Genomic DNA, 26,897 nt, shown 5'->3' with positions numbered 1-26,897 from the left:
GTGTGTGTGTGAGAGAGAGACAGACAGACAGACATGTCACATGTGCACCTTTGGAGTGTTTGGGGTTTCTGTGGAGACGTGCATCCCGCAGCAGCTCTGAGCCCCAGGAGGTGCAGCCTGGCCCTGGTGGCCATTGCCGAGAGTCGTTGGCCACAAGTGAGACCTGTTACCAACGCCCCTGCCTCCTGAGTCAGCATCTTCCGGTGTGCTTCAGCACCCTGAGTCTCAGTCACACCTGAAAATGCAGTTTCTCTGACTCCAGGCACTGAGTTCAGTTTAACAAGTGAACCAGCCTGCGCTGGAGCGCTGGCAGAGGTCGGGTGGAAGAACGTGGTTTGGGCGTGTGCTCTTAGCTTTGACACTTCACAGACTCACTTGCGGAGACGCTGCTGGCCCAGGGGATGACCTGGTAGCAGGTGGGCAGGCGAGCACTTCCTTGCTCCTTGCATGTCCGTGGCACCTCCTTGCACCTGCTGGGCCCAGGAAATGGGTGATCCGCCCTCTCTCAAGGCTGCCTGTGCTAAGGACTGAGGCCGCAAAGGGTCAGACATCTTCCTTTTCAGGTGTATGTGTATCGGTCTCTCCGATCTTCCATTCCCTTTTCTGTAAAATGAGAACAGTAGATTGGCTTCAAGAGTTGTGATGCTCGAATTTAGCTATAAGATACGGAGAGTGCGCAGCGTGGTGGTATGGGAGCGTAGTAGTCCCCAGCACGTGGCTCTCAGCGCCCATCAGCACTCTGGAGTGCACGGAAGCCTGCTGCCTTCGTAAGAAGAGGAAACATGGTTTGTGAGACGTCAGCAGAGCCAGTATTTTAGTGCCTACCGTGAATGAAAGTGAGATTTATCTCCTTTCTCTGGCAAAGCAGCTAATTACACTTTTAGCTGCTCAGATACTTAACTTCGGAGAGCTAATCTTTTAAACTATATCCCGAAGTCAGGTATAACCAGTTATTCTGGTCCTGATGGTCAAGGATCAGGACTTTGCACTGTAGTTGCTCTTAGTAGAGACTTGGTGGTCTTTCGATCTTGAAAATCCCCTCTACCCACTACCGGAGGTTAGGCTTCCGGTGCCCTGGGCGTGGCCACTCCGCTTTCGCACCCTGCTGCCCTGCAGCTCCCCGAGGCCGGCAGCGCTGACGACTTTGTGAACACTCATTTGGCACTTAATTGTGTCTGGCATTGTTGCTGGTCTTCTCAGGTTCGTGTTTGCTGCCTGGACAGCTCAGACTGCACTTCTTTATAGACGCTGCATAGCTCAGTGGGAACTGCGTGGACTCGGAGTCGGGAAGAGCTGGGTGTGACTTCCAGCCCCGCCGGGTACCGGTTTTGTGGGCTCAGGCAGATGAAACTCCGTCCTTGTTTGAGAAAGGGAAGTAATAAGAATTCCCTCCCAAGGTCATTTAACCAAATAAACATGTCTGGAGCATGTCTAGTCCTAGACACCGTGGCCCGATAGTGGAGCAGCGCCCCTGGGAGCAACGTGCGTCCTGTCACTCGTCCGTGCCCAGGGCCTGGGGAGGCACTAGCGTGTCGGCAGGTGTTGTGTGAGTGACAAGAGAACAAGAACCCAGGGCGGAACGGCAGCGTTCTTATTCCAAAGGCTCTCCAGTCTGGTGGGAGGTGAAAAACAGATAACAAATACATTTTTCTTCTATAGAACTTGGCCTCTAGTAATTGTTCAGTACCGTTTCTCAGTGATCAAGACAATACTTTGGATGGGTATACAGATTCTCGGTATAGGCTTAATTTTGTTGGGGGGGGTCTTCTGCATGTTTTAATTGGCATTAGAGTGACCCAGTGAGTTACTGTTTATTTGTATGTTTTTGGATGCGAATGGCATTCTTGAAACAAACTGAGTTCTGTCTAGGCCATTTTTTCTCAAACCCAACCCAAACTCATTGGAAACCCTGTGCGGTTGCCAGAAGGGCCGGGGATGTTTGAGGAGAAACATCGATGGGCCAACGTCTTCCTTGGAGAGAGCGTGGTTCCCGCCCATAGACCGTTGGGTAAACGGAGACGGGGCATCAGGGCCGAGCCGCCCGAGTCTGAGGTCGGTTCCCGAAAACTCACTCGTTGCCTCCTTCCTCCCCCAGACCATAGAGTCTAACTGGCGGTGCGGACGGCACAACTTGCAGCGGATCCAGTGCCGCTCGGAGAACAGTAAAGGCGTCTACTGTCTGCAGTATGACGACGAGAAAATCATCAGTGGGCTGCGGGACAACTCCATCAAGGTGAGCGGCCCGTGCACGTGCCAGACGCCGATCGTTCTGTCTGTCCCTCCCGGGGTGGGCGGCTCTCGGCATGGCTCTGAGGAGCCGGAGGCAGAGTGGCTCCCTTCACGGACGCTAGGCCCCTGGCGTGTCCCACTTCCTACCCTTCTCTGAGCCGCTGGTGTTGACACTCTGTATCCAGGGCGCCCAGGAAAAAGTGTCTCCGTGGGATCATGGTTACTTTGTTTGCTGGCGAAAGTGTTGCTGATTTGCCTGTAAATCAAAGTCATTACCTTTTTGGGCTCCTGAGAAAGGCTCCGATGACAAGATGAAAGAATGCAAGAGCAATTTAGATTGCTTTTCAGTGGTCGATCAACTAGATTATTTCTGTGCTTAATGCTTGGCAGCTGATCTGACAGATTTTGTTTTACCTTGTTTATAACTTATTTTCTCATTTAAGAAAACACTGCAGGGTGGGTTTTTTTTAAATTATAATTTACATATGGGAAAATGTCCTTATTTTGGTGAAAAGCTTGCTTGAGTTTTGACAAGCACAAATAATCGTGTCACTGTGACAGTACTCAGGACGCAGAAGAGTGTGGCTGTGCCCCGAAGTCCCCTCGTCCTGCGCCTTTGTGTCCCACTCTTCCTGCCCTTTTGCCTGGGCCCTCCCACCCCCGAGCTTTTTTCTGTCCCTGTGATTTTGCCGCTTTGAAAATACCCGGAAAGTGGACTCCCACGGTATGGAACCGTTTGAGTCTGGCTTCTCATACATTAGTGCATTTGCGTTTCATCTGTGTTGCTGCATTTACAAATATTCCATTCTTTTTACTGCTGGGTAATGGTCCGTTTTATGGGTGCCCACAGTGTGCTCGTCCACTTAACTGCTGAAGGACGTTTGTATTTCCTGTTTTTCACTGTTACGAATAAAGTCACTATAAACATGCATGCATGTTTCTGTGAGGGTGTCAGTTTTTGCTTCATTGGAGGAGAAACCTAGGAGTAAGATTACGGACTCGTGGGGTAAGTGTACGTCAGAACTTGCCGAGAAACTCGTTTTCCAGAGCGGCGGCATCATTGCTCACCATCAGCATATTCATCGGTAAAGTTTCTATTCAAATGTTTTATCTGTTTTTTGAAGGGGATTTTCAGTTTCATATCGAGTTTTGAGGGTTCTTTATGTATTCTACACGCAAGTCCTTTGTTAAATATGTTTTGGAAATATTTTCTTCTAATCAGGGACTTGTCTTTTCATTTTCTTTTTTTGTTTGCTTTTGTTTTTTTTAATATATATTTTATTGATTATACCATTACAGTTGTTCTATTCCCCCCCTTCATTCCCCTCCACCCGCACACTCCCTCCCCCACCATTCTCCCCCCCTTAGTTTATAACCACGTGTCTCAGGTTCTTTAGATTCTATATTTCCCCTACTATTCTTGCCCTCCCCCCTATCTATTTTCTACCTACTGTCTATGCTATTTTCTGTACCTTCTCCCCTCTCTCCTCCTCCTACTCCCCTGTTGCTAACCCTCCATGTGATCTTCATTTCTATGGTTCCACTCCTGATCTAGCTGTCCTCTTGGTTTGCTTTTGTTTTAGGCGTGGTTGTTAATAACTGTGAGTTTGCTGTCCTTTCACTGTTCATATTTTTCATCTTCTTTTTCTTATATAAGTCCCTTTAACATTTCATAGAATGAGGGCTTGGTGATGATGAACTCCTTCAACTTGACCTTTATCTGTCCTTCCATTCTAAATGAAAGCTTTGCTGGATAAAGCAATCTTGGATATAGGTCTTTGGATTTCATGACTTGGAATACTTCTTTCCAGCCCCTTCTTGCCTGTAAGGTCTCTTTTGAGAAATCCGCTGACAGTCTGATGGGCACTGCTCTGTAGGTGACTGTCCACTTATCTCTTGCTGCTTCTAGGATTCTCTCCTTCATTTTCATCTTGGCGAATGTAATTATGATGTGCCTTGGTGTGTTCCTTCTTGGGTCCAACTTCTTTGGCACTCTCTGAGCTTCCTGGATTTCCTGGAAGTCTATTTCCTTTGCCAGACTGGGGAAGTTCTCCTTTATTATTTGTTCAAATAAGTTTTCCACTCATGGCTGTTCCTCTTCCCCTTCTGGTACCCCTATAATTCGGATGTTAGAACGTTTAAAGATGTCCTGGAGGTTCCTAAGCCTCTCCTCATTTTTTTGAATTCCTCTTTCTTCATTCTTTTCTGGTTGGATGTTTTGTTCTTCCTTCTGGTCCATTCCATTGATTTGAGTCCCCATTTCCTTTCCATCACTATTGGTTTCCTGTGCATCTCCCTTCATTTCAATTAGTTTAGCCTCCATATGTTCCTCTAATTTGTGACTATAATCAACCAGTTCTGTGAGCATCCTGATGACCAGTGTTTTGAACTGTGCATCTGAGAGGTTCGCTATTTCCTGGTCGCTTAGAGTTATGGGCTCTGGGGCTTTGAGTTCTTCTTGAGCCATCTTTTGGACTGTTCGTGCCTGTTACGTATCAGGATTGGAGCCCTAGGTGTTCACCAGAGCAGGGCAACTCAGTTGCTGGGTTGTGACGCTGTACGTGGGGGCGGGGTCAAAGAGGAGCAATGATGGTCCTGTCTGCTGCCTCCTGCTGTTGCAGCAGCTGCCACCGTCACCGGGAGCCCACATGTTCCCTCCCACTGTACGCAAATGTGCGACCGCCGTCAGCTCTTTGCCTCTGGGTTCGCCCGCTGCGGCCTGCGCGGTCCGTCTCACTGCGCACTCCTCTGCTGGTTTATCTGCGCGAGAATGTGTGACCGCGGTCAGCCTGCCCCACACCCTCACTGGGTCTGAGCTGCTACCCCGGCTGCCTGCTTGCCTGGGTCGGGGGATCTTTCCTGCCCGACCCTGCTCCACTGCTGGCTCCGCCCCTTTTACTGGCCCCATTTGAACGGTTCGTTGTTGTCGGACTTCCGTATAGTTGAATTTTCTGTTCTTTGGCTGCGTCTTTGTTTACTAAACCTTTGTTGTATTCAAACTTGGTTGTGGGAGAAGGCACAGTGTTTCCACCTACGCCTCCATCTTGGCGGAAGTCCCATTTTCTTAATAGTAGACTTTAATTTTGGTGAAATCAAGTCTCAATTTTAAAAAAATAAATCATGTTCATGTCATAGCCAAGACTTGCTGAGCCTTTTAAATCTGTAAATTTATGTCTTTCAGTCACCAAATTTCAGACGTTTCTGGTGCTTACTTTTTCAAAAAGTTTTTCTTCACCAACAGCTTCTGTTTCTTTGCTGAGACAGTCTCTTCATTCCCATCCAGCATGTTTGTCCGCACTTCCTGAGGAGGATTCACAGAAATTGCTCTGAAGCCTTGACCTTGACAACGCCGGGTTCACCTCCAGCTTGTTGTGTGTTAAGGAGTCTCTTCCCCTGAGAATTGATCTCGGTGTTCAGGAGGGTTGGGTTGTACCTCAGGCATTATGAGTGTTACACGGTAAAGACGAAGGACCTGTTGTAACTCCCTAGACAAGATGTGTGGGTATGTTTTGAAGCGGGCGATTAATCTACTTGTGTTCAGAACACAAGTTCCGTTGTGACTTCGGCAGAGGGAGTTGGGGAGGGATTCCAGTCTCTTCCCTGCTGTTCAGAGCCTTCGCCTTCTACTCTGGGTCTGTCTGGAGCTTGCAGGCTTCAGAGCTGGGTCCGAGGCTTCAGCAGCAGCTTATATGTCGGTTCACTGTGTGTAGCCTCTGCCGCGCTGCCTCAGTGTGCCCGGGTGTGCACAGTTCGCATCCGGTGGTTGTGGGCGTTCCACAGAATTACGGGATCCTTTTTGTCCAGGTCTTTTCTCTTGGGTTTTCCTAAGTCTCTCCTGCCCTTGGGAATCCTTTTTTCCCTTTTCTTCTGGCCAGAAAAATGTTTTTTTTTTTTCTTAGAACCTCATCACCCGTGCTGCTGCTCTTCGGTGGTGTGTTTGCATGGCCGGGACCCATCCTGGAGTCGTAGCCAGGCGAGAAGAGGGTGGGGACGTGGGGTCCTCCCGTGTTCTCTGGACCCCAGGGATCCCCTTTGCCAGCCTTCTGTCCCAAAAGAGTGGTTTCTCTCGGGATTTTAATAGCCGCTGGCTCCCTGCGTAGTGCCCCTACCTGGACCCAGCTTTGGGCCAAAGCCGCAACAGAAAGAAAGGCAGAAACAAGCAGACAGAATGGCAGACTCACCCCGCACGGCTCACTTTTCAAGCTTTTGCTCCTGGCCTCGGTCCACACGCTCCGTTCCTCCTGCCCCTGCCCTCGTCCTCAGCCAGTTAGTTGCCCTTGTATTTTTTCTCAAGTTTTTAGTTATAATCAACTGAGAAGATAGTTTGTAATAGGCTTTGTCCATCTTGGCCCTGTTCTCCTTATTGTTTTAGTTTGGGTGAGTTAAAGGGTATTTTTGTTTGTTTTTCATTCATATACACACACACACACATACATACATACATACATACATACATACATACATACAAAAAAAGTGGAATTACAGTAAATCAGACGGCTAAGGGCAAAAAGCCCTCTGGATTAAAGTACGTGAAGGGAGTGTTGCTCTTGTTTCCTAGGTTTGGCAGTAACTGTGACTCTAACAAACGTTCATTTGAAGGGTAATTCCCTTCAAAGTCCAGAAAACACTGCATGGCTCCTTAGAAACCCACAGGGTGCAGGATAGAGAGGCTCTGAGGAGGCCGATGTCGGAGAACCCCGTGTCTCCTGGCTTCCAAAACGCATTGGCTGCAGAACTCTGATGTCTCTGTCAGTTGTCGATTGCCCTAACACGTGGCTACGGCTCTGCTCTGGGAAGGTTACCGTTTAGTTTTGGCCGTTCTCCTTGAAGAACTGGATGGGAATGGCTCATAAGGACCTCGTCAGAGTGTGGGCTGGCCATGGGCTTGCATTGCATTTACACTGGATGTGTTTCTGAAGAATTCTCTTTGCAGAGGCACACCCATGTTTAAATTCAGCTTACGCTTGATTTGTAAGACAGAGAACAGCAGAGCAGGAATGTACTCGGGAGGGGTCGGCCAGGTCTCTAGATCCAGCCGTCGTCCTAGCGGTGGGAAACCTTTGTACTTTATTCTGCGTTGGGCCTTGATCACTAATCAGTTCTTCAAAACCACGGTGGTCCCGCTAGGTCCAAAAAGGAAAGCTAGCCTTGCTATTTTACTGAAAGTCACTTCAGTACCTAGAGCGCTTGGCAGTATCGTGGCCATTTGCAGCAAGCCTTAGGGACGCTGCGAACTGTGATGCTGTTTTATGAGGAAGGAGACAGGTCCACAGAATGTTTTTTTAACTGTCCAAAAGAAGTGAGAAAAAGAGTATTCAGGGTACAAAATCAGCTTTTACTAACATTTTACTAGCTTTTAATTTATTGGGTTTTTTTTTGAACTTACATAGTGGTTATGTCGTTATAGACAAATTTATTACGATTTTTTTAAAGCTTGCTTTTATTTATTTATTTTTCGAGAGAGGGAGAAAGAGAAACATTAGTGTGTGGTTGCCTCTCATGTGCCCCCTACTGGGGGCCTGGCCCACAACCCAGGCATGTGTCCTGCCTGGGAATCGAACCCGCAGCCCTTTGGTTCACAGGCTGGTGCTCAGTCCACACCAGCCAGGGCTATAGTGATTTTTAAAAAACACAACTCTAATAAAGTATTTTCTCATTAAAAACCTCATAGTTTATATTGAAATTTTTTCCTAAATTTTGAATATTTTTGTAAACAAACATAAAGGGGTAAGGGGTACACATTTTTTAAAGGCTCTTAATAGATATTGTCACGTTGTTTTCCAGAGGGTGCGCCAACTCTCCCCAGAGTTTGTTTTTAAATTCCCCTCGCAAGGCTGTGGAGTACGAGTCCGTAAACCGAACAGTACAACTGTTCTGAAAGTCATTCCTGTTCCCTCTCCCCTCCTGTCCTTCCCCACCTGATTGACGTTTCACTCTCCTAGCACCGTGGCAGGTCGGCTTTCTCTTACCATGCAGAAAACGGGGTGAGCCAGAAACATTGATCGGGACACGACATGCTAACTCACTGTTCGTGGTTGGTCTTGTCTCAACAGATTTGGGACAAAAGCAGCTTGGAGTGCTTGAAAGTGTTAACGGGGCACACCGGCTCTGTCCTCTGTCTCCAGTATGACGAGCGCGTCATTGTGACTGGCTCTTCAGACTCAACAGTGAGGTGAGTGATCTGACTTCGGTGGTCTGAACTGGGGGCCTTCCACGAGGAGGTGAGATTCACACCACCTTCTCTGCGGATGGTTTTGTACGCTGTAGTTCAGAACCACTTCGGGTGCGGGTGTGGGTGCATCTGAGCCGAGTAGGTAGGAAAGCTTCGTTCTGTTCAGTGGGACCTATTCCCATTGCAGTACAGAACGGTGATGGCAACGTGCTCTCCTCCAGAGCAGGGAGGAAGGGCCGGGTGTTCCACAGTGAGGTGCGGTGGGCAGTCCCCTGAAAAGACGGAAGAATCAGGAGCAGTGTGTGCGGAGCCTTCGGAGGCCCCGAGTGCTGGGTGTTCTGCAGAATGTTCTCTGATTGGATTCTCACATCAGCCTTTCTAAGTGGGGAGATAGTATCTCCCTTGTTATAGGTGTAAGACAGGAGCAGAAAGTGTAAGTAATTTGCTCAAATTGTTAATTTTGAGCTCTGAGTTTATATCAGTCAAGACTATCTTCGTATTACGTAGCCTCTCCAGTCACGGAGACACTAGTTTTCAGACGCCACCCTGGGACAGAGTGGTGACATGGGAAATGGCCCTGGTCTTCCCTAGCGGGAGGGAAGCGGTGCCTGCTGGGTGGGAGTCGGGAGAGGAGAAGGAAACATGGCTGGCGTCATGCCTACACCACTGGGACGAGGACGCAGCCCCCCACAGCTGGCTTTGGTTTGGGCATGGAGAGGAGCGCGTCAGAGCCGGGCGTTGTGTGGCGATGCCTCAGCTGGACTGCAGGGGGCTCAGGGACAGCTTGGTATGGGGAGGGGGAAGGGGTGGAGAATGACCACAGGTTCACAGGCACCCCTGGGGGACAGGCGTCACCAGCCTGCCCAGTGTCCTCTCCCCGGCCCAGCACTTCCCAGCCACTCCTCCTGCCCAGATCACGTCTCAGCCTGAGGAGCTGGAGTCTTTCCTCCTCTCCATCGCCTTGGCGATGCTCTGGGTCACCTTGTTTTCGGAGGGGACTTGGATTGCGGGAAAGCTGTGACATGAAGGACTGTCTCTAAGCACCCTGTGGCGCATGGGTGAGCTAGTTGGGAGACACTGGCTTCGTCACAAAGCAGTCGGGTGAATAGGTGGGTGTGGGAAATGATGAGACATTGTGACTTAGTATTTCATGGAGTCAGAGGCCTGTCCAAGGTGAAAAGGGACCATAAGCTCGGGGCTGTTGTCAGTTCTCCAGTCGCCAAGCTGCCTTTTCCCCGTTATCTCACACCCACTGCAAAGCCCACTCACTCACAGAATCTTTTTTTTTCCAATAAAAATGAAAGCCTGCAAACACAGTCCGTGGACACCTGGCTGTTAAATAAACCTGAACCAGAACCAAACTTGGCCTTCTTATTTGAAGCACTTTTCAGCAAATAGAGAAATTGCTCCTTTAAAGCTTGTACCTAGGTGTCAGGTCCCAGTCACCAGATGCAAGTCANGGCTGTTGTCAGTTCTCCAGTCGCCAAGCCGCCTTTTCCCTGTTATCTCACACCCACTGCAAAGCCCACTCACTCACAGAATCTTTTTTTTCCCAATAAAAATGAAAGCCTGCAAACACAGTCCGTGGACACCTGGCTGTTAAATAAACCTGAACCAGAACCAAACTTGGCCTTCTTATTTGAAGCACTTTTCAGCAAATAGAGAAATTGCTCCTTTAAAGCTTGTACCTAGGTGTCAGGTCCCAGTCACCAGATGCAAGTCAAGTCCGCACCTCGCCAGCCTACCACTAAGAACGGGCCCAGCCCCGGCTGGGGTGGCTCAGTGGACTGAGCCCCGGCCTGTGAACCAAAAGGTCGCCGGTTGGTTCCCCGTCAGGGCATGCTCCTGGGTTGCTGGCCAGGTTCGCAACTGGGGGCGTGCGATAGGCAAGCAAGAGAAAGAAAGGGCCAAGAAAAGATGGGTACCGTGGGCTCTCCTTCTGTCTCGCTAACTCAGCGTCGCGCTGTCTGCTCTCCAGAGTCTGGGACGTGAACACGGGCGAGGTCCTGAACACGCTGATCCACCACAACGAGGCCGTCCTGCACCTGCGCTTCAGCAACGGCCTGATGGTGACCTGTTCCAAGGACCGCTCCATTGCCGTGTGGGACATGGCTTCCGCCACCGACATCACCTTGCGGCGCGTCTTGGTCGGCCACCGTGCTGCTGTCAATGTGGTAGACTTCGATGATAAGTACATCGTGTCTGCCTCTGGTGACAGGACCATCAAGGTGAGTGTGTCTCCTTCCTCCTGTCCCTTAGAAGGGAGAGAAAGCGGAAGAGGTTTCTGCCAACCTGGTGCTTCTCCATTCGCGCTTAGGAGCCCTTGAAGCCGTGCCGTTCTGCGTGCTCTGGAGTCACGGCACGGGTGAAGGAAAGGGCCTTGGGCGGGGCACAGAGCGGTCAGTCCTCTGTTTCAGGCGGTGACACTGTTGGCGGCCTTTGCAAGAGGAAGAGAACTAACCTACTGAACATGTCCCGTGCACTTGGAGCTTCCCCGTTGCCACCTTGTGCCTCCCCCCCGCCCCCCGGCGCTCTGTCGAGTAGGTCCTGCCCGCTGTGTACGGGCGTGGCTCAGACAGTGGAGAACCGCACTGGAGACCTCGCCGCCCGCCAGTGGCAGAGNTGTCCCTTAGAAGGGAGAGAAAGCGGAAGAGGTTTCTGTCAACCTGGTGCTTCTCCATTCGCGCTTAGGAGCCCTTGAAGCCGTGCCGTTCTGCGTGCTCTGGAGTCACGGCACGGGTGAAGGAAAGGGCCTTGGGCAGGGGCACAGAGCGGTCAGTCCTCTGTTTCAGGCAGTGACACTGTTGGCGGCCTTTGCAAGAGGAAGAGAACTAACCTACTGAACATGTCCCGTGCACTTGGAGCTTCCCCGTTGCCACCTTGTGCCTCCCCCCGCCCCCCGGCGCTCTGTCGAGTAGGTCCTGCCCGCTGTGTACGGGCGTGGCTCAGACAGTGGAGAACCGCACTGGAGACCTCGCCGCCCGCCAGTGGCAGAGCTGAGATTCGATGTGTTCACTTCGTTTTTGAGAGCCTGTCAGGCCACAGACCCTGGGCTAGAGAGGCGGCACCCAGCACCCTACCTCCCGTCTCTCAGAAACTCCGCACGTGGCCAGCCGCAGCAAGGTGGCTGGCCGTGTCTGTAGCTTCGGATGACCCCCCAGGGTGCGGTAAATGCCATTCTGATTCCAGTATCCATTCAGTTTTTAGACTTCGGGCTTCCTTAAGTTTTTATAGCAGCTTTATATTGCACATACCATTAAGATTCCGCATTTTAGAGCGCACAGTCCAGTGGCTTTTAGTCTGTTCTCAGTGTCTCGCACCCATAACTAGCTCCAGCCCGTTTTCAGTCCCCCTCCAAAAAGCTTATCCATCAGTAGTTGGCCCGTTTGCCTCCCCTGGTCCCCGGCCGTCCCTAATCTACCTTCGGTTTGTGGACTTGCTTCTTCTGGACATTCTGGGTATAAATGGGTATAAATGGAATCACGCAGCCTGTGGGATGGCTCCTCTCACTTAGTGTGTTCTGTTTGCGGTCCACCCATGGACACTGCAGCAGAGAGCAGGGCTTCACTTCACCCAGTGACTGCGTGCAGCAGGGTGGGTGGATGCACCGAGTTGTGTTTGCCCTCTCATCAGCCGATGGGCCTTCTGGTGGGCGCTCTCGGTATCTGTTACGAATGCTGCTCCCGTAAACGTTGTGTGGACACATACTTGGAATTCTCCTGGATGGCAACTCTGTGTTTCATCTTTTGCCAAACTGTTCTGCAAAGTGGCTGTGCCAGTTCATAGTCTCACCAGCAGTGTATGAGTGCTGGGACTTGGCTCAAAACCCTTTTTATGACACACCAGGCGGCGTTCTAGTGTGTCACCCCAGACAGCACAGACTGGGTGGCCTGGATGCTGAACAGCTAGTGTTTGTCACAGTCCACTCACCGCTCAGCCACACCAGTTGGTACAAGACCAGCCAGTGCCTGGAAGTCAAGACGGTCTGGGCCTTAAAGAGCTGTGGCGTCCTATCAGCCTGGAAGGTTTTTCCATGTCCTCGTCAGCACTTGTTACTGTCTTTGCTGTTGCAGCCATCCTCGGGGTGTGTGGTGGTGTTTCTGTGATTTTGCTTTTCATCTCCCGGTGACTAATGACGTTGAGTGCTTTTTATGTGCTTATTGGCCATTTTTATGTGGGAGAGACTCTTAAGTCCTTTGCTCATTTAACGAACTGAATTATTTGTCTTTTTATTGTTTAGTTGCATACATGAAGTTCTTTATGTGTTCTGATTATAAGGTCCTTATCAGATAATTATTTGCAAATGTTTTCTTTCATCTTGTGTGTTGTAGTTTTATTTTACTTTTTTGTAATGTTCTTTCTTTGAAGCACAGAACAATTTAATTTTGATGAAGTCCATTTTCACAGTTCATTCTTTTTGCTGCTGTGTTGTCACATCTAAGAAACCATTGCCTCATCCGTGTCACAAAGACTTACTCCCGTGTTTTCTTCTGAGAGCATTACGGTTTAAGTTCTTACGTTCCAGTCTTTGATCCATTTTGAATTAGATTTGTGTGCATAGTGTGAGGTAGGGGTTCCCATCGTTCTTTTGCATGTGGACGTCTAGTTCTCCATTCAGCCACCAAGTGCAGCTGGTACAATAATATGGGCCACTTCGGTTGCTTTGCGTCTCCTGATGTGGCTGGTTACACATTGTGTGTGTGTGTGCACATCTGTGTCCCACAGATGGTTTCATGAAAGAGCGATTATTTATTCCACATTGACAGTATCAGGGGTGATGTGTCAGAGTTAGTAGAACTGTCCGAGACACTGCTGGAGAGAGGAAGGTGTGAAAGGTGACGCTCGCTCACATCGCTTACGTTGGGCATGACGTGTCAGCTGGTAAAAAACATGAAGCCTGGCCCAGACTCCTCCCTCTGGGCAGCTGACTGTCTGTACCACCCAGAAGGTGTTCTCTCTGCAGCGGGCGCAGGGTCTGGAGCCCAACAGCGCCCTCTGGTTTCATCCCAGTGTTACTGACCGCTCAGCAGCCAAGACTTGTCTGCTGCCCAGTCTGTTCCCCAGCTGCCCGCCTGTGTCTCGTAGTCAAGTATTTTGATCATTCCTAGAAGCTCTGGTTTTCTTTTTGTTTTTAACGTACATTGTGAGGGGACTTCTCTGCATTCATTCTTTAAAATATTGCTGATATGGCCCTGGCTGGTGTGGCTCAGTGCATTGAACACCAGCCTGCAAACCAAGGGTCGAGGTTCAATTCCCAGGCAGGGCACATGCCTGGGTTATGGGCCAAGTCCCCACTAGGGGGTGCGCGAGAGACAATCACACATTGATGTTTCTTCTCTCTTCTTCTCTTCCCCTCTCTCTAAAAATAAACAAACTCTTAAAGAAACGAAATAAAATAGGACGCTGATGGTCTGTTGCAGGTCTGGAGCACGAGCACCTGTGAGTTCGTCCGCACTCTGAACGGGCACAAGCGAGGCATCGCCTGCCTGCAGTACAGGGACCGGCTGGTCGTCAGCGGGTCATCGGACAACACCATCAGGTAGGTGGAGGTGGGGCGTCGATAGAGCCGGCAGGGTGATTTTGCCACGATGTCTGCTCCCCTCCCACTGTTAATGCCTGGAAGCCCAGTCTGTGGGGAGCTTCAGATGAGGAAACTCATCAGATGAACTTCAGATGGCTCTGTTTGGCTCTGACGTGGGTAAAGTGTGTATTCTGCCAGGAGTCCCCCAGGACACAGGTTCCATGACCTTAGCTCTACTCAGGATCCCCTGATACCAGCGCAGCTCAGAAGGGCGCGCGGTCTGGCCTGGCTCTGCTTTCCCACACCCGGAGCTCCTGCCTCCCACCCAGTGCGGGGGCGAGCGGGGCGTGGCCGCTCTCTCTGTCTCCCCCGGGCCTGGGTTACAGGGTCATCTCTTCCTGCTTGGTCGTGGGTTTGAGTTCCCTTTTTCTTCCCAATACTCAGTGTCCTTGCTTTCTGATCAAGATAGCCATCCTTAAACACTTCATATCTCATTAGAGTTGCCTTAAATATCTGCTCAACTATCCTGAGTCATTGTCACCCTGTCCCAGTGTGTGCTGGTAGCTTTTTTTAAATGACCAAACTCCTAGTGTTTGGGCAAAAAGTAAGATTAGGCTCGGGATTATTTGAGAAAGGGAGGGTGGGGCTCTGACTGCTCTAAGTTTTCGTGTAAGATATCATGAAAGTCACGTTAGTGCTGGGATCTCGGTTCTGTTGTGTTCATCGTGCTCTGTGTTACTGTCTCCGCGGCGAACAGCCCCCAGCTTCCTCACTGGGTCTCGGGGGCCTCACAGAGTGGCAGCGTGGTGCTGGGCAGTGTCCGTGCGGGCTGGGGGCTGCTGGTGGGGAGGCTGAGAGTTCGTTGCGGCATTTGCTCCCTGGCTTTCATCTGTGCATGTTAGGTTGCTGTGATTTCTTTTTGTAAATAATGTAGAAAAATTACTAGTAACAGAAAACATTTTGTTTTTAAAATAAATGAATTGTTATATAAATCCCATGCAAAGAAAAGGGCTGGGGTGTGTGCGCGCATTCTGGGGTTGTGGTCCTAAGACACTGCGTGTGCCTAATGAGCCGCCCCGCCAGCCGCGCAGCCTGGTGGCCCAGCGCGTTGCTTGTGTCTGAGAAGGGGCGTCCCCACGCCGCCTCAGGAGAGGGAGGCCGCCGTGCTGGTTCCGGGCCTCATGGACTCCAGGCTAGAAGTGCCTGGGGTGGAAGTCTCTAACTTGTTGACCTTATTTAATTACTAATACGCACATGTGATTTTAAAAGTTTCAAAATGTATAAAATGAAATGTAAGGCTTCCTCCCCAGTGAGTGCTTAAAAACACTCGAGCGGTGTGAGTGTCCACACAGACATGTGTGGTGTGGACGGAAGTAAATTCCAGAGCAGTGAGAAGCACGTAAGGACAGACGTGAGGAATGCGGGGGCAGTGGGGTCCGTGCAAGGGGCTGTTTCACAGAGATTTGTTTGCATTCCAGGCTCTGGGACATCGAGTGTGGCGCCTGCTTGAGAGTCCTAGAGGGACACGAGGAACTGGTGCGGTGCATCCGCTTCGACAACAAGAGGATCGTCAGTGGGGCCTACGACGGGTGCGTGTCCCCTTGCAGGTGCCCGGCTGTCGTAGAGCAAGAGGGGCAAGTGTGCGGATGGAGCCACTGTGTGTGGCCGGGTCCTGTGCTGGGTGGTTTCGGAGACTGACGGATGGCCAGCTCATTGCACCGCTCGGCCCCGGACCCCACGGGGACATCCTCCATGACCCCAAACGAGTGCTTTTAACCGATGTGAACGCGGCGTGGGGTGGGTTGTACGGGAGGTCAGTTCTTTGCCTTGAGCCTTAAACCAGGCGTGGGTTTTTCCCTTTTCCCCTCCAGTTCAGTGATAAATTTCCTTCCCCCTTTTGATGAACCGAACAACCTCTTTTAAAAGCCTCGTGGCTTCTTAAATGAGCAAATGGCAAGTGTAAACCTTTCAAGACGACCTTGCGTGTACTTCACGAGCGGGTTCGTTGGCCTGCCCACACTCCTGTTACTGACTTCGACGTCTGCCTCGTTGGGAGGGAGGCACCCATGGGTGTTCAGAGGCAGCCCTCACTCCTGCCGGCAGCACCGCCCCAGCCCCCGAGAGCCCTGGCGAACGGACTTGTGACGGGGAGTATCAAGTCAGGGTTGAATTCAGATAACCTGCAGCGGTCTTCTCGTCCGCCTTAAAACGCTTCCTTACAATTCCAGCAAGTCAGAGAATGTGCGGGTCTTTATCTTTCTCAAAATTGGTTGGTTGAAGATAAGAACCATTTTTGGTTGTAAGATAAGAACACAGCTCCCCACTCACCTTGATAATAGGCAGTTCAGACGTGCTCAGCAGTGTTTAAAATGTTCCGCTCATCGCGCTCCACTGTCCTTCCCAGGAAAATTAAAGTTTGGGACTTGCAAGCTGCTCTCGACCCGCGGGCCCCAGCAAGCACGCTGTGTCTGCGCACACTGGTGGTAAGTGGCCTGTGGCAGTGGGTGGCGGGGGGGTTCCCTGTGCCAGGGTGGCCACCTGCACACAGACCCGCGGGGTGTGTCACCGGCAGCTTGTGTCCCCAGAGAAATGCACTGCTGTGGTCCTTTCGTTCAGCCAGACTCGGAGTTCTCCACGTCTCCCCTGCAGGGAGCCCCTCCCCGAGGAGTGTTTGCACCACGCGGGGTGTGAGAGCAGGCTTCCTCGTTCACGGGGGACGGGGGCAACATCCTCAGAAAGCAGAGGGTTTCCTCCCCGCAGGTTCCAGAGGATTCCTGATGCGGGTATCTGGTCGTGCCGCGCACTTCCCAGACAGCACATGTCGGGGCTGTGCCGGTGCGACTCCCCCTCAGTCTGCGTCCTGTGGATTACCGCTTTGACGTACAGGAGAACTTAGTTTGTAACTGTTAATCTTGCTGTCGAAGCTTTGCCAAGCACATCATTTCTAATAGTCTGCTTGCTTTTGTTGTGCTTTTGGAGAGATGGTTGCTTGAAAATATTGGTAGATTTTTCTTGTTTTTAATAGTTTTACCTTTTATTTCCGTATGTTTGCTTCTCGAATTGACTAGAATGTGCAGAACTACAGTTAGGGCCGTTCTTGTTTTCTTCTCTGTCTTAACGGGCACGTGTCTAATGTTTCATCGTCATTCCTTTCGGTGCTGGCTGTTGTCGGAGACAGTCCCAGTCACGTCGAGACACGGTCCTGGCATTTTGACAGCAAACAAGGATGGGCATTAAGCGTTGTCTGCCTTTCTAAGACCCTCTGTGATACAGTCACAGTTTTTCTTTGTGGTGTTAATGGGCCAGGATCAGACCTAGAAGGAAAAGCAGTGTGTTTGGTCCCTGGGCCGAAGGACAGGGCCCAGTGAGCTCTGGAAACTCAGGGTCGGGGAGCCGGGACACATCACTGTGTTTCCCACCTGGGCCACACGCCTGGTGGTGAGAGCGGGGGGACTGATTTTGGCGGTCTCGTTTCATTCACCCCACTGTTCTGCCTCACAGGAACATTCTGGACGTGTGTTTCGGCTACAGTTTGATGAATTTCAGATCATCAGCAGCTCTCACGATGACACTATTTTGATTTGGGATTTCTTAAACGTGCCTCCCAGCGCCCAGAGTGAGACCCGCTCGCCCTCCAGAACGTACACGTACATCTCCAGATAACAGTCTGTGCCCCACCCGCTCCAGGTGAGTGCGCCGGTGCCACGGCGCTGTCGGGGGTCACCTTCTGGGGGGGGGCTGTGGTTAGGCTCTTCTCTCGGTGATGGGGACCCAGTGGTTCATCTGTATCGGGTGCCCCCTCACAGAGGGCTAGGGCGAGGCTGTGTCTTTACAGCCCCGTTGAATGAAGTCTGTGTCAGAATCCTGTGTGTTGTCGGTTTTCGTATTGACACACAAGTTTGCTCCTGTTCCTGCAAACTTTTTAAGTGGTTTCTCTTGTCACACCAACTTAACACCAGAAGAGTCCTCTGCGTTAGGGTGTAGGAATCTCCCTTTTCTCTTTCCTGTCATTCACTTCTGTCTTTAATTTAAAATCAGAAAAGAAAACACCGTAACCAACATTCAAAATTGCCCGCGCCGCCATTTCAACCCCCCCACCCCGCCCGCCGTTCCCCAGAAGAGAGGCCTCAGAGAGGGTGTGTGTGCGAGGGCCCCCACCGCTCACTCCTCGTCCACATGGTGCTCGGAAGCAAGGCCCTTCGCCCATCTCCGGGAAGACTTAGGGGCCCGCGGTGGGGCACATTTGATAATAGAGGGTGTCCAGCCTCGGACAAGTGAGAAACCTTACTTGGCTGTGTCCTCGGGCCTGACGACCCCCCTTAGTTGGGGTGTACCCCAAACTCTGAGAATCTGCCAGTGAATTCCATGCATAGCTACCGTTGTAGGATCAAATGTACCTAAGCGTAGCAGTGTGTATACGTGTGTGCATGTGTATGTACATGTAGTACTAGGTACGTGCGTGTGTGATTAACACAATTCATTTTCAGTGAGGGGTACTCCCTAATGCTTAGCCGCTTTTCACAGTCTCGAATTTTCCTGCCCGTTCGTTGCCTACTTAAGCTCTAAGGACAGTCAAAGTGCAGAGTTGCGAATGTTTTGACGGGAAGGGGGGGAACCACCACCTGATTGGTTTTTTTCTCCCCACAACAAGCTCCGAGAAGGTTTTTTTACACTTTCAAATACTTGAAAAAATGAAAAGACCATTTCACAACACATGAAAACTATATGAAGTTTAGATCCCAGTGTCCGTAAACCACGTTGCATGGAGCACAGGCGTGCTTGCTTGTTCACGTGTTGTCCGTAGCACTTCCCGTGCTCCGGGGGCCCAGCTGAGTACTGTCGACAGACACCATAGGGTGGCCTGGACGATCCTAAATATTTATCTGGCCCTTTAAGAAAACGTTTGCTGACCTCTGGCCTTGCCCCCGTTCTATCCACTAGTGACGAACCAAGGGTTCTGCAGCCGGATGGCAGATTAGTCTTTTCTTCATGCTCAGTCTGATCAGTTGTGGCTGGTGGGGCGCTTCCTGTGGAAGGACTTGGGGACCCACGTGGGTCCCAGGTGACTCGGTGCCACAGTGAGTTGGCTGTGCCTGCCTGGGTGCGGAGGCCAGCCACTGTAGTGACCAGTAAGCCACTTGCATGATCACTCTTCTTGGTCTCACGTGTGATCACACTGTGTCTTGTGATCGTGACCAGACCCCTAGCTACTTTCTGGATAAATTCTTAAGTCGGGTGAAAAACCCTTAGGTGGGACTTGTACATTTACTGAGTGCAGTCCTTACGTTCACTGGACGTGGGGAATTGCAGAGGAAGAAGGCGAAAGTGACTGAATGATTGCTCCTCCCGTCTCAGCCTCCCTTCCCAAAACGCCTGAGAAAATGGGAGGAGGGGTAGACCCAGACGAAAAGTGAATTTCCCTCCTGCTCTTTCCTCTCCAGCCCGACTCCCACCAGCTGCCCTCTGCCTCACTGCGCCCTGCTGTCTGCAGGCCGCGGTTTCCCCGCAGAGCTGGCCGACGGGGTTCAGCGCCTTCCTCTCCCTCCCGTGCTGTCCGCCACGCGGCACTCACCTGTTCCCACCCGACGGAACTCCGTTGAATTTCTCCCCATACAGCCGGGTGGTGCAGACCCCCCCAACCCCGCCCCACCCCTTGTTGTGCCACTCCCACTGGGGAGATGCGCCCAGTGCTCCGCCGTCCCCTCCACTTCCTGGGACTTAATTTAGGGGTTGTTGCTGGCACGTCTCCCTCACAGGGGCGCCCGTCACCGCAGCCCAGTGCCGAGGGGAGTGTCTGCCGTACTCCAGGCTCTCACTGCTGTCTGTTGGGCAGGTGACACCCATGGCCAACAGGCCGCATGTGCGCCCTTTTTCCTGGGCCACCCTGGCCTGTGTCCCTCCGTAAGCACAGGTGAAACTGCAAAACACAAAGGTCACTCAGTGAGACTTCCCAACCAGGTGTCTAGACCGGCCGAGTCGGCTGCTGGATATAATCTTCCTCCCCCAGCCCTGCCCCTCACCGCCGCCAGGCCCCTGTCGAGGTGTTTCTAGTCCATTTCATTGAGGCGTGATTTGTGTGTGAAGCAGACTGCCCCGATTTACTGCCCCGGAAGTGTGCTGCATGGCGACAAGTCTTTACAAATGCACCCATCCCGGCGACTGCCGCACAGTCAGGATAGAAACATTTCTGTCGCCCCCAGAAGTTCCCTTGTGTTGCCTTTGTGGCCCCAGCCTGACCCGCTCCGGCCCAGCAGACCCCGCCTTGCGCCCCACCACCAGGTTCGGTTCCGTTTCACGGGGCCGCGCTGTGCCCTGCACCATCGCCGACTGCCCGGGGCCCTGCAGCTCCCCCGATGCGGCCACTGCCGCCTGTGAACTGAAATTTTCATTGTATTTTAATTGAAATTAGTTGGATTTTTGATTGTATTTGATTGTACTTTTTCTTAAACATACATTTAGACAGCGCAGTGCAGCCAGTGGCCGTTGGTGGACCAGTGTCGTTGTGGGAGTTTCCACTTTCACATCAGGTCTCTGCTCCGCGCAGCGCTCATTTCCGTGGGGCGCGGGGTCAGGACGCTGCTGTGCCTGTGTTTGTGCAGGTGGCTGGCCACTGCAGTGCCGCCTGACGGAGAGACGCTCCTCGCCCCGTTGACTTGCTCCGGCACCGCGGCCGGAATCCAGGTGACCCCTCACCTGTCCCGCTCCGTCTCCACTCTCCTCTGCCCAGTGGCCACGTGGCCCTCCTTCCGCCAATGCCAGGCCACGCAGTGAGTCTTCCGGCTTTAACAGCGCTGTTCAGCTGCTCAGGGCCCTTCAGGTTTTCACGTTCAGTTTTGAATCAGACTGTCAAATCCAGGACGATGACCGCCGGGGCGAGGGTCAGGGCTGTGTTGGCGCTAAACCCTTTTGTGCGGAGGAGTCTCGTCTCAGCACCTGCTGAGCCTCCCAGCCCGTAAACACGGCCCCCCCTCTCTTCTTCAGTGTCTCTTCTGCAGGGTTTGCACAGGTTTTCTCGAAGTCTTGCACACCTTTTGTGAAATTTATTCCATCCTTAATTGTTTCTTCTATAAGCAATATGTTTCTTTCCCCGCTTCAGCTGTAGCCTCTGCTTGAGTCCCCCGTGCAGGGAGCACGTGACGCGCTGTAGCGCATTCACCGTCGCACGTAGTGAACGTTCGTAGGCTGGGCGGCTTGTACGTGTCACGTCAAAGGGCCCCGATTCCAGGTGCCTTTGGTTGAGGGATGCAATGGTGATCAGCGGCGCTGTTTCTGCCATCGGCCGTGTGGAAAGAAACCCGGTGTCACTTCTTCCAGGCCCTTCACCCAGTCCCGTGTAGGGAACAGCCACCTTGTCATGACCCACGATTACAAGTCAGTGGAAAAACCTTATCTGCTTTTTAAGCAGCACAAGCGGTGAGACCTCAAACATGTTTGTCTCTTCAGAGTAAATTACTTTTGACAACCTTGGCAGTTAACTTCATGGTTTTTATTGCTCTTTTCCAAATACTTTTCATTTATTGTAACATGAAAAAAATTATTACCATGTGATGCTGTAGGGTTTGTGCATCATGAGAAACGCTGCCCTGATGGTGCTTTAACCTTGGAGTAAAACACTCGCCCCCGGAACGTTAGGTGAGAACACCTCTCTGTCGGGAGTCCTAGCCACAGATGTATTTGCCAAGTCAGTTCTAAAAATTTCTAGCTCCTAAGAGCTACAGATACGGTAGTTCTCATTTCTCTTATAACCAGACAATATAAGATCATTTAGAAAATAAGGTAAAAAACCAGATAAATCAAAAGAAGGAAATAAAATTCTATTTGCAGCTCACCATTGTTAACTCTGCTATATATATCTTTTTAGGCTTTTAAAAATACGGCTGATAACCACAGGTTTTCAAATATTTTTGTTTCTCTTTGTTGTGAAATTGTTGCGCGTTGGCGTTTCCCTGAGTTATCGTTTTAATGGCAAAATAACATTCGAGTGTTTGGCTATATCCTGTTATTATATATTTGGTGACTCCCTATCCAGCTTTTAGCTGCTGTAAAGCACATTACTGATATTTTTTTGTGTGTGTGTGCTTTTTTTTTTTAGCTTAATCTTTGCCCAACTCTTTTACCTTTGGTTAAAATTCTAGAACTGTCTTGAGTATCTGGGTGGAAAGATAAGACATGTGAAGACTCCCGACACACTGAGGCATGTTGTCCTCCGGAAGGGCTGAATCAGCGCGCCTTCCCGCCCACAGCGTGTGAGCCGGCCCACCTCTTACCTCTGGGTGTGCGACGGAAATCCTTCGGGGCCTTTAAGATCCCTCCTGGGGAAATAGTGGCAAATGCAGTTGAATCTTTCTTGAGCTCATTGAGAAAGCTTATTTGAATTCCTGATATCTATGAGAGCCGACAACCTTTTAGGAAAGTTTCCCTTAAAAAAATCAATCTCTGCCCCCTTCTCTCTCCCCCTCGCTCCCATTCCCCGCCCCCCAATAGAATTTTGGACCTGTGACTTTTAGATCTTCTAGACCAGTGGTTCAGTGCGGCATTTGGGAAGGGTTGTGACGCGTGAGTGATTGTGAAATCATTTTAACGGAACGTGACTTGGATGAAATTTTGAATGGAAAACATCAGCCTGTGTCGCGGTGATGTGCCTCGTTCCGTGAGTGTTCTGCTTAGGGGTGTGTGCATGATATTTACACACGTGGGCGAGTGTGAAGATCGTGATTGAAATGTGTGCTTGACTCAGGGTCATGGTCAAGATGTCTGGACCATTTGACAGTCTTCCTTCTTGTCCTTTTATTAGTGATTCATCTCACAGGGAGGTGGTTTCTGATGATTAGCATTCTGTGCAGGACAGTCACTTCATTCACTAGCTTTGCATATTTTTGTCCGCAACGATAGTAAGCACTGTAGGAAGATATGGGACAGGCACTTGTAGGTTCTGAATGTCCTAAAAGATGATGCTAAATACAAAGTGTGACAGTAGGCATGTTTTGTGAGAGGCCCACTTTTTGGCAACCACACTGGGAGACGGCAGGTTATAGACTCGGCATCTCTTTGAACCCCCCTCTCACCAATGAACGTCCCTCATGCCTTGAACTGAGCCTTAGGGGTCTGCTTGGTGGTGTGGCTGTACGAGTGTGCCCCTGACAGGGTGTCCATGGGGCCGAGGCACACACGATACCCGGCCTGCAGGACACAGAGAACAGCTGCCGCCTCTATCCCGGCGCCGACCCTGGGAAGGCCAGCCCTGGGTCGCGCACGCAGCAGTGCGTGCCCGTGGGTGGGCCGTGGCGTGCTGCTCCCTGTCTGCCCAGCGTGGCCGTCGTACTCACGTGGTGTTTTTTCCCCAGGGTCTCCTAGTCTTGAACTACTGGCTACATGGCTGCCACACGCCTGCGGGAGTTCTTCACGGCTGAGGCGCGAAGCCGGAGCTGGTTCTAGACGCTGGGTAGATGCAAACGGCCCACTCCTCACGCAGCGACCTTCCCCACCTCCGACTTCGGCCTCCGCCCCGGAGGGACACCTTAGCCTCGCCGACTTCCAGCAGGACAGCAGCCCGTTCCTTCCCCGTCCGTGAAAAAATCGAACGCTTCCCGTGTAACTAGTCCGTGTGAACGGAACATGCAGGCTGTTCTCCGGAAGTAAATTGACGGTCAAGAGAAGACTTGGCCTCTAATTTATGTTGCTTTGCACTTTGATCTGATACTAAGAAACAGCATCCTTTGGTGAAATTTTGGGTGCCAAACACCTGCCCAGAATGTCCAGGGCTTTCCTTTGCAGGAGGTCCTTTCCACCGTCCACGTCACTCTGCGTTCTGACTTGTGTTAGGACCGCGCGGACTATGGGAAAGCTTCTCTGGGTTGTGTTGGTAACATTTTGGGGTTACACTTCCTTTCCGTACCATTTCTCTTAATTTAAAGGACTGTAAGCCAGGTCGTATTACCTCCCAGCAGGTAACATAGCTCTCTTTCGTTAACTGTTCTCTGGGCCCCAACCATCTCCCGGTATTTGGTAGAGTAACACCTTTACACACGTGCTCGCCTCCTAATTTAAACCCTGTATCTGCATGTAGATAAAATGTACATAACAGTTTAACCTCAAGGTGGCTGGAGCCAGGGCCCCGTGCCTGAGACACTAATTCAGAGTGTGTTCGCACGCAGCCGGGGGCTGGGCTCGAGGGCCCGGCGCCAGGGCTGGTGTGGACTGCCTAGAACCTTCCTGCAGTATTCATACGGTGTTTTTATTTTGTCATTGTCATTGTGTGCGTGCGGTGTGTGTTTTTAATGGGACTCCTGTTTTACAATGTCATTTCTAAAGTTTGACACAGAACGTTTAACTCATTGTGCAGTACATACGGTAGAGAGGCACCTGAACATCGTTTCGTTTCCTCAGAAGTACTCCCGAGTCCTAGCGGTCGCTTCCCATAGCGTTCACTTGGCTTCACAGTGGAAACCATCACTCTGTGCGTTAGTGACCCTGGGAGGGGAGACAGGAAGGCCCGTGCCCGCTGGCCTGAGAGTCACACGCCCTGGTCTCCTCAGCTCGAGAGCAGGCCCCGCCTCGCGTGGCAGCCCAGGCGCCAGGCGAGGCTGGCTCAGGGGCACGTCTTGAGTGGAAGGGGACTCCGCATGTGGTGAAGCCTCAGACTGACAAATCCCACCCCGCCGTCTCTGCTGTCCCTCGCTGCTGTGGGCCCGGCAGGTTCTCCGCACTCCAGACCGTCTGCGGCCTGAGTGTGGGTGGCGCTGCCGTGCCAGCCACGCACGGAAAGGACGGCAGCCGCACCCCTTTTCCCTTGTCCGATATCAGGTGTTGATTTGCCCCTCGCCATCGTTTCCAAAGATCATGGGGTGTCGGTGACGTGTTAAAGGACCAATGCGAACCTCCTGTCAATGCACCTCTTCCCTGGACGCACACTCTGCTGCCGCAGGCAGGCTCCCGGCTCGCCCGGGCCTCTCGCTACGCACGGTGTGGGGATCGGGGTGTGTTTGTGTGTGTGTGTGTGAGTGATCTGTTTATCGGGTTGGCTTTGCTTTTCCCTTCTCTGACTACATCCTTCCCTCCCACGTGACTGAATTTCTGTTTTTGAGAAATTGAGCCTCGAAGTGTAAAAAGCTAGGCCTCCATTCGTACGGTGGGCACTGTAAGCTGGACAGCGGTCGTGAAACTGGTGTGGCTTCCCCCCGCCCGTCGCCTCGCAGCCGTCCTGGCGGACCAGCGAGGAGAGCCTGGGGGCGGGGGGGGGCAGTTCTGGGCGAGTGGACTTCCTGGTGTTTTGCATGTTTAATACAAGAGTTCTCGTTCCTTGGGAGATCATGGCCTTCGAATGCGCACACACCCTTTGAATCGTGCCTACTTCAACTACAGCGTGGGGTTGGGCACCCAAGGAATTCCAACCTTCTGGGATTGTAGTAGTAAATCCCAGCCGTACTCTGGACTTTATTTTGCTAACCCATAATTGAGCAAGTGTAAATTACTGCTATATTAATGTTTTAAAGCACTGGGATAGTCTGATTCTAACTTGTAATTAATTATGTTTGCCAATTATCTGTTTGAAATAAATTTGTGTCTGAACAGCTATTGAAGCTGTTAAATTGTACAGATATTATTCATGACAGCTTTGTACTGTGGAATGTGCTTAATAAAAAACAAAAGTTGACCTTTGTCCAATAAATTGCTAAGTAATGTCAATAAATCAAGTATGAGTATTATGCAGTACATCTAATCGGGCTTCACGCAATTGTTACTTCAGCTACTAATTCAACGCCAATACTCTTTAAATAAAGTGTTGCAATACTCCCGATGTTCTGTTAAGAAATTTTTCCAAAAAACCAAAACACAAACAAAACCCTGTCGTGTGCTATTAGTAAGTCAGTGACATACAGTTAAAGTTTATAGACTTGAAAAATCTTCTCTATAAAACGAGGTTGAATGCGAACTGCCTTTGGCCTGGGAGAACTTGCAGGACAGCCGACAGTCTGTGCCCTGGGGGCTTTCCTGGAAGCTGGCTCGGGGCTCAGGGCCCGGGGTCCGGGGCCCGGGGCTCCTCCCCGGTGGAACCCACTTCCCACGAGCACTGCCTTGATTCTTCACCAGTCACTGGAAATGTAGGGCAGTGGCCCCTGGCGTGAGCCGATCTCTGGTTCCTGACCAGAGAGGGGGGAGGTGTGACTTGGATCCGCTTGCTGCTTCACGTCTGCAGGTTCACACCTCACTGCTTGAGTTCTAGGTCAGAAGGAGCACGGCAGGTCTGGGGGGCTCTGCTCACACAGCCCGAGAGGGAGCTGGGGTTTTCCGGACAGCTAGGTGGCCCCGCATTCGTCTGCTGATTCAGTGCTGTGGACTTCAGGGATGAAATTCAAGTATTTCTAGACAGTATTGCCCCCACCCATTTTTTGTTATTGTTAAATGTTTTAAAAATATGAAACTTGCATTTAGTTAAGAAAATCAATGTATAAACCATAAAAAGGGTGAAAGTGGCCCTGGCCGGTGTGGCTCAGTGGATTGGGCACGGGCCTGGGAACTGGATGATCACGGTTCGATTCCCAGTCAGGGCACATGCCTGGGTTGCGAGCCAGTTCCCAGCGGGGGACCCACGAGAGGCAACTATACATTGATATTTCTCCCTCTCTCCTTCCCTTCCCTTCTAAAGATAAATAAATAAAATCTTTCAAAAAAAGGGTGAAAGTGATTTTCTCCTGTAACCCCAAGTTCCCAATCAGTGTTAACCATTGCATACCTTACCATGGACAATACTCTATAGGGTTTATGCATGTACCTATATGTATACATATGTGGCGCCCCCCCCCCCCGCCTTTTAACATTAATGGCAGTGTGCTGTACACACCTACTGTCCCGTGTTTTTTCATCTGATACTCCTCAGGAGATCATGCCACGTCAGTACATGTACCTCGATGTCATTTCTGTCCATGGCTGCCTAGTATTTGGTTATAAGATTACACCGTTAGGTTATGTAGCTAG

The 26,897-nt window shown here is 51.1% G+C and overlaps 1 protein-coding gene across 5 annotated transcripts in view; it reads left to right on the top strand.

The window, feature by feature from the left end:
• The window catches only part of FBXW11 (F-box and WD repeat domain containing 11), a 100,877-nt gene extending 75,160 nt beyond the window's left edge, over positions 1-25,717 (top strand). For all 5 annotated transcript variants that reach the window (XM_037057764.1, XM_037057768.1, XM_037057766.1 and 2 more), the window contains 8 exons: positions 2,096-2,233; positions 8,283-8,401; positions 10,380-10,629; positions 13,822-13,940; positions 15,401-15,511; positions 16,327-16,405; positions 17,424-17,609; positions 23,267-25,717. In XM_037057764.1, the coding sequence (XP_036913659.1) occupies positions 2,096-2,233; positions 8,283-8,401; positions 10,380-10,629; positions 13,822-13,940; positions 15,401-15,511; positions 16,327-16,405; positions 17,424-17,585 (978 nt within the window). In that variant the 3' untranslated portion in view covers positions 17,586-17,609; positions 23,267-25,717. The remainder of the gene's footprint in view (positions 1-2,095; positions 2,234-8,282; positions 8,402-10,379; positions 10,630-13,821; positions 13,941-15,400; positions 15,512-16,326; positions 16,406-17,423; positions 17,610-23,266) is intronic.
• The last annotated feature ends 1,180 nt before the right edge of the window (positions 25,718-26,897 follow it).

The sequence above is a fragment of the Sturnira hondurensis genome, unplaced genomic scaffold (genome assembly GCF_014824575.4).
Source record: "Sturnira hondurensis isolate 20B ecotype Veracruz unplaced genomic scaffold, ASM1482457v3 Scaffold0009733, whole genome shotgun sequence".
NCBI lineage: Eukaryota > Metazoa > Chordata > Mammalia > Chiroptera > Phyllostomidae > Sturnira > Sturnira hondurensis.
Note: the sequence above shows the minus strand (reverse complement) of the source record. Positions and strands in the feature narration are given on the sequence as shown.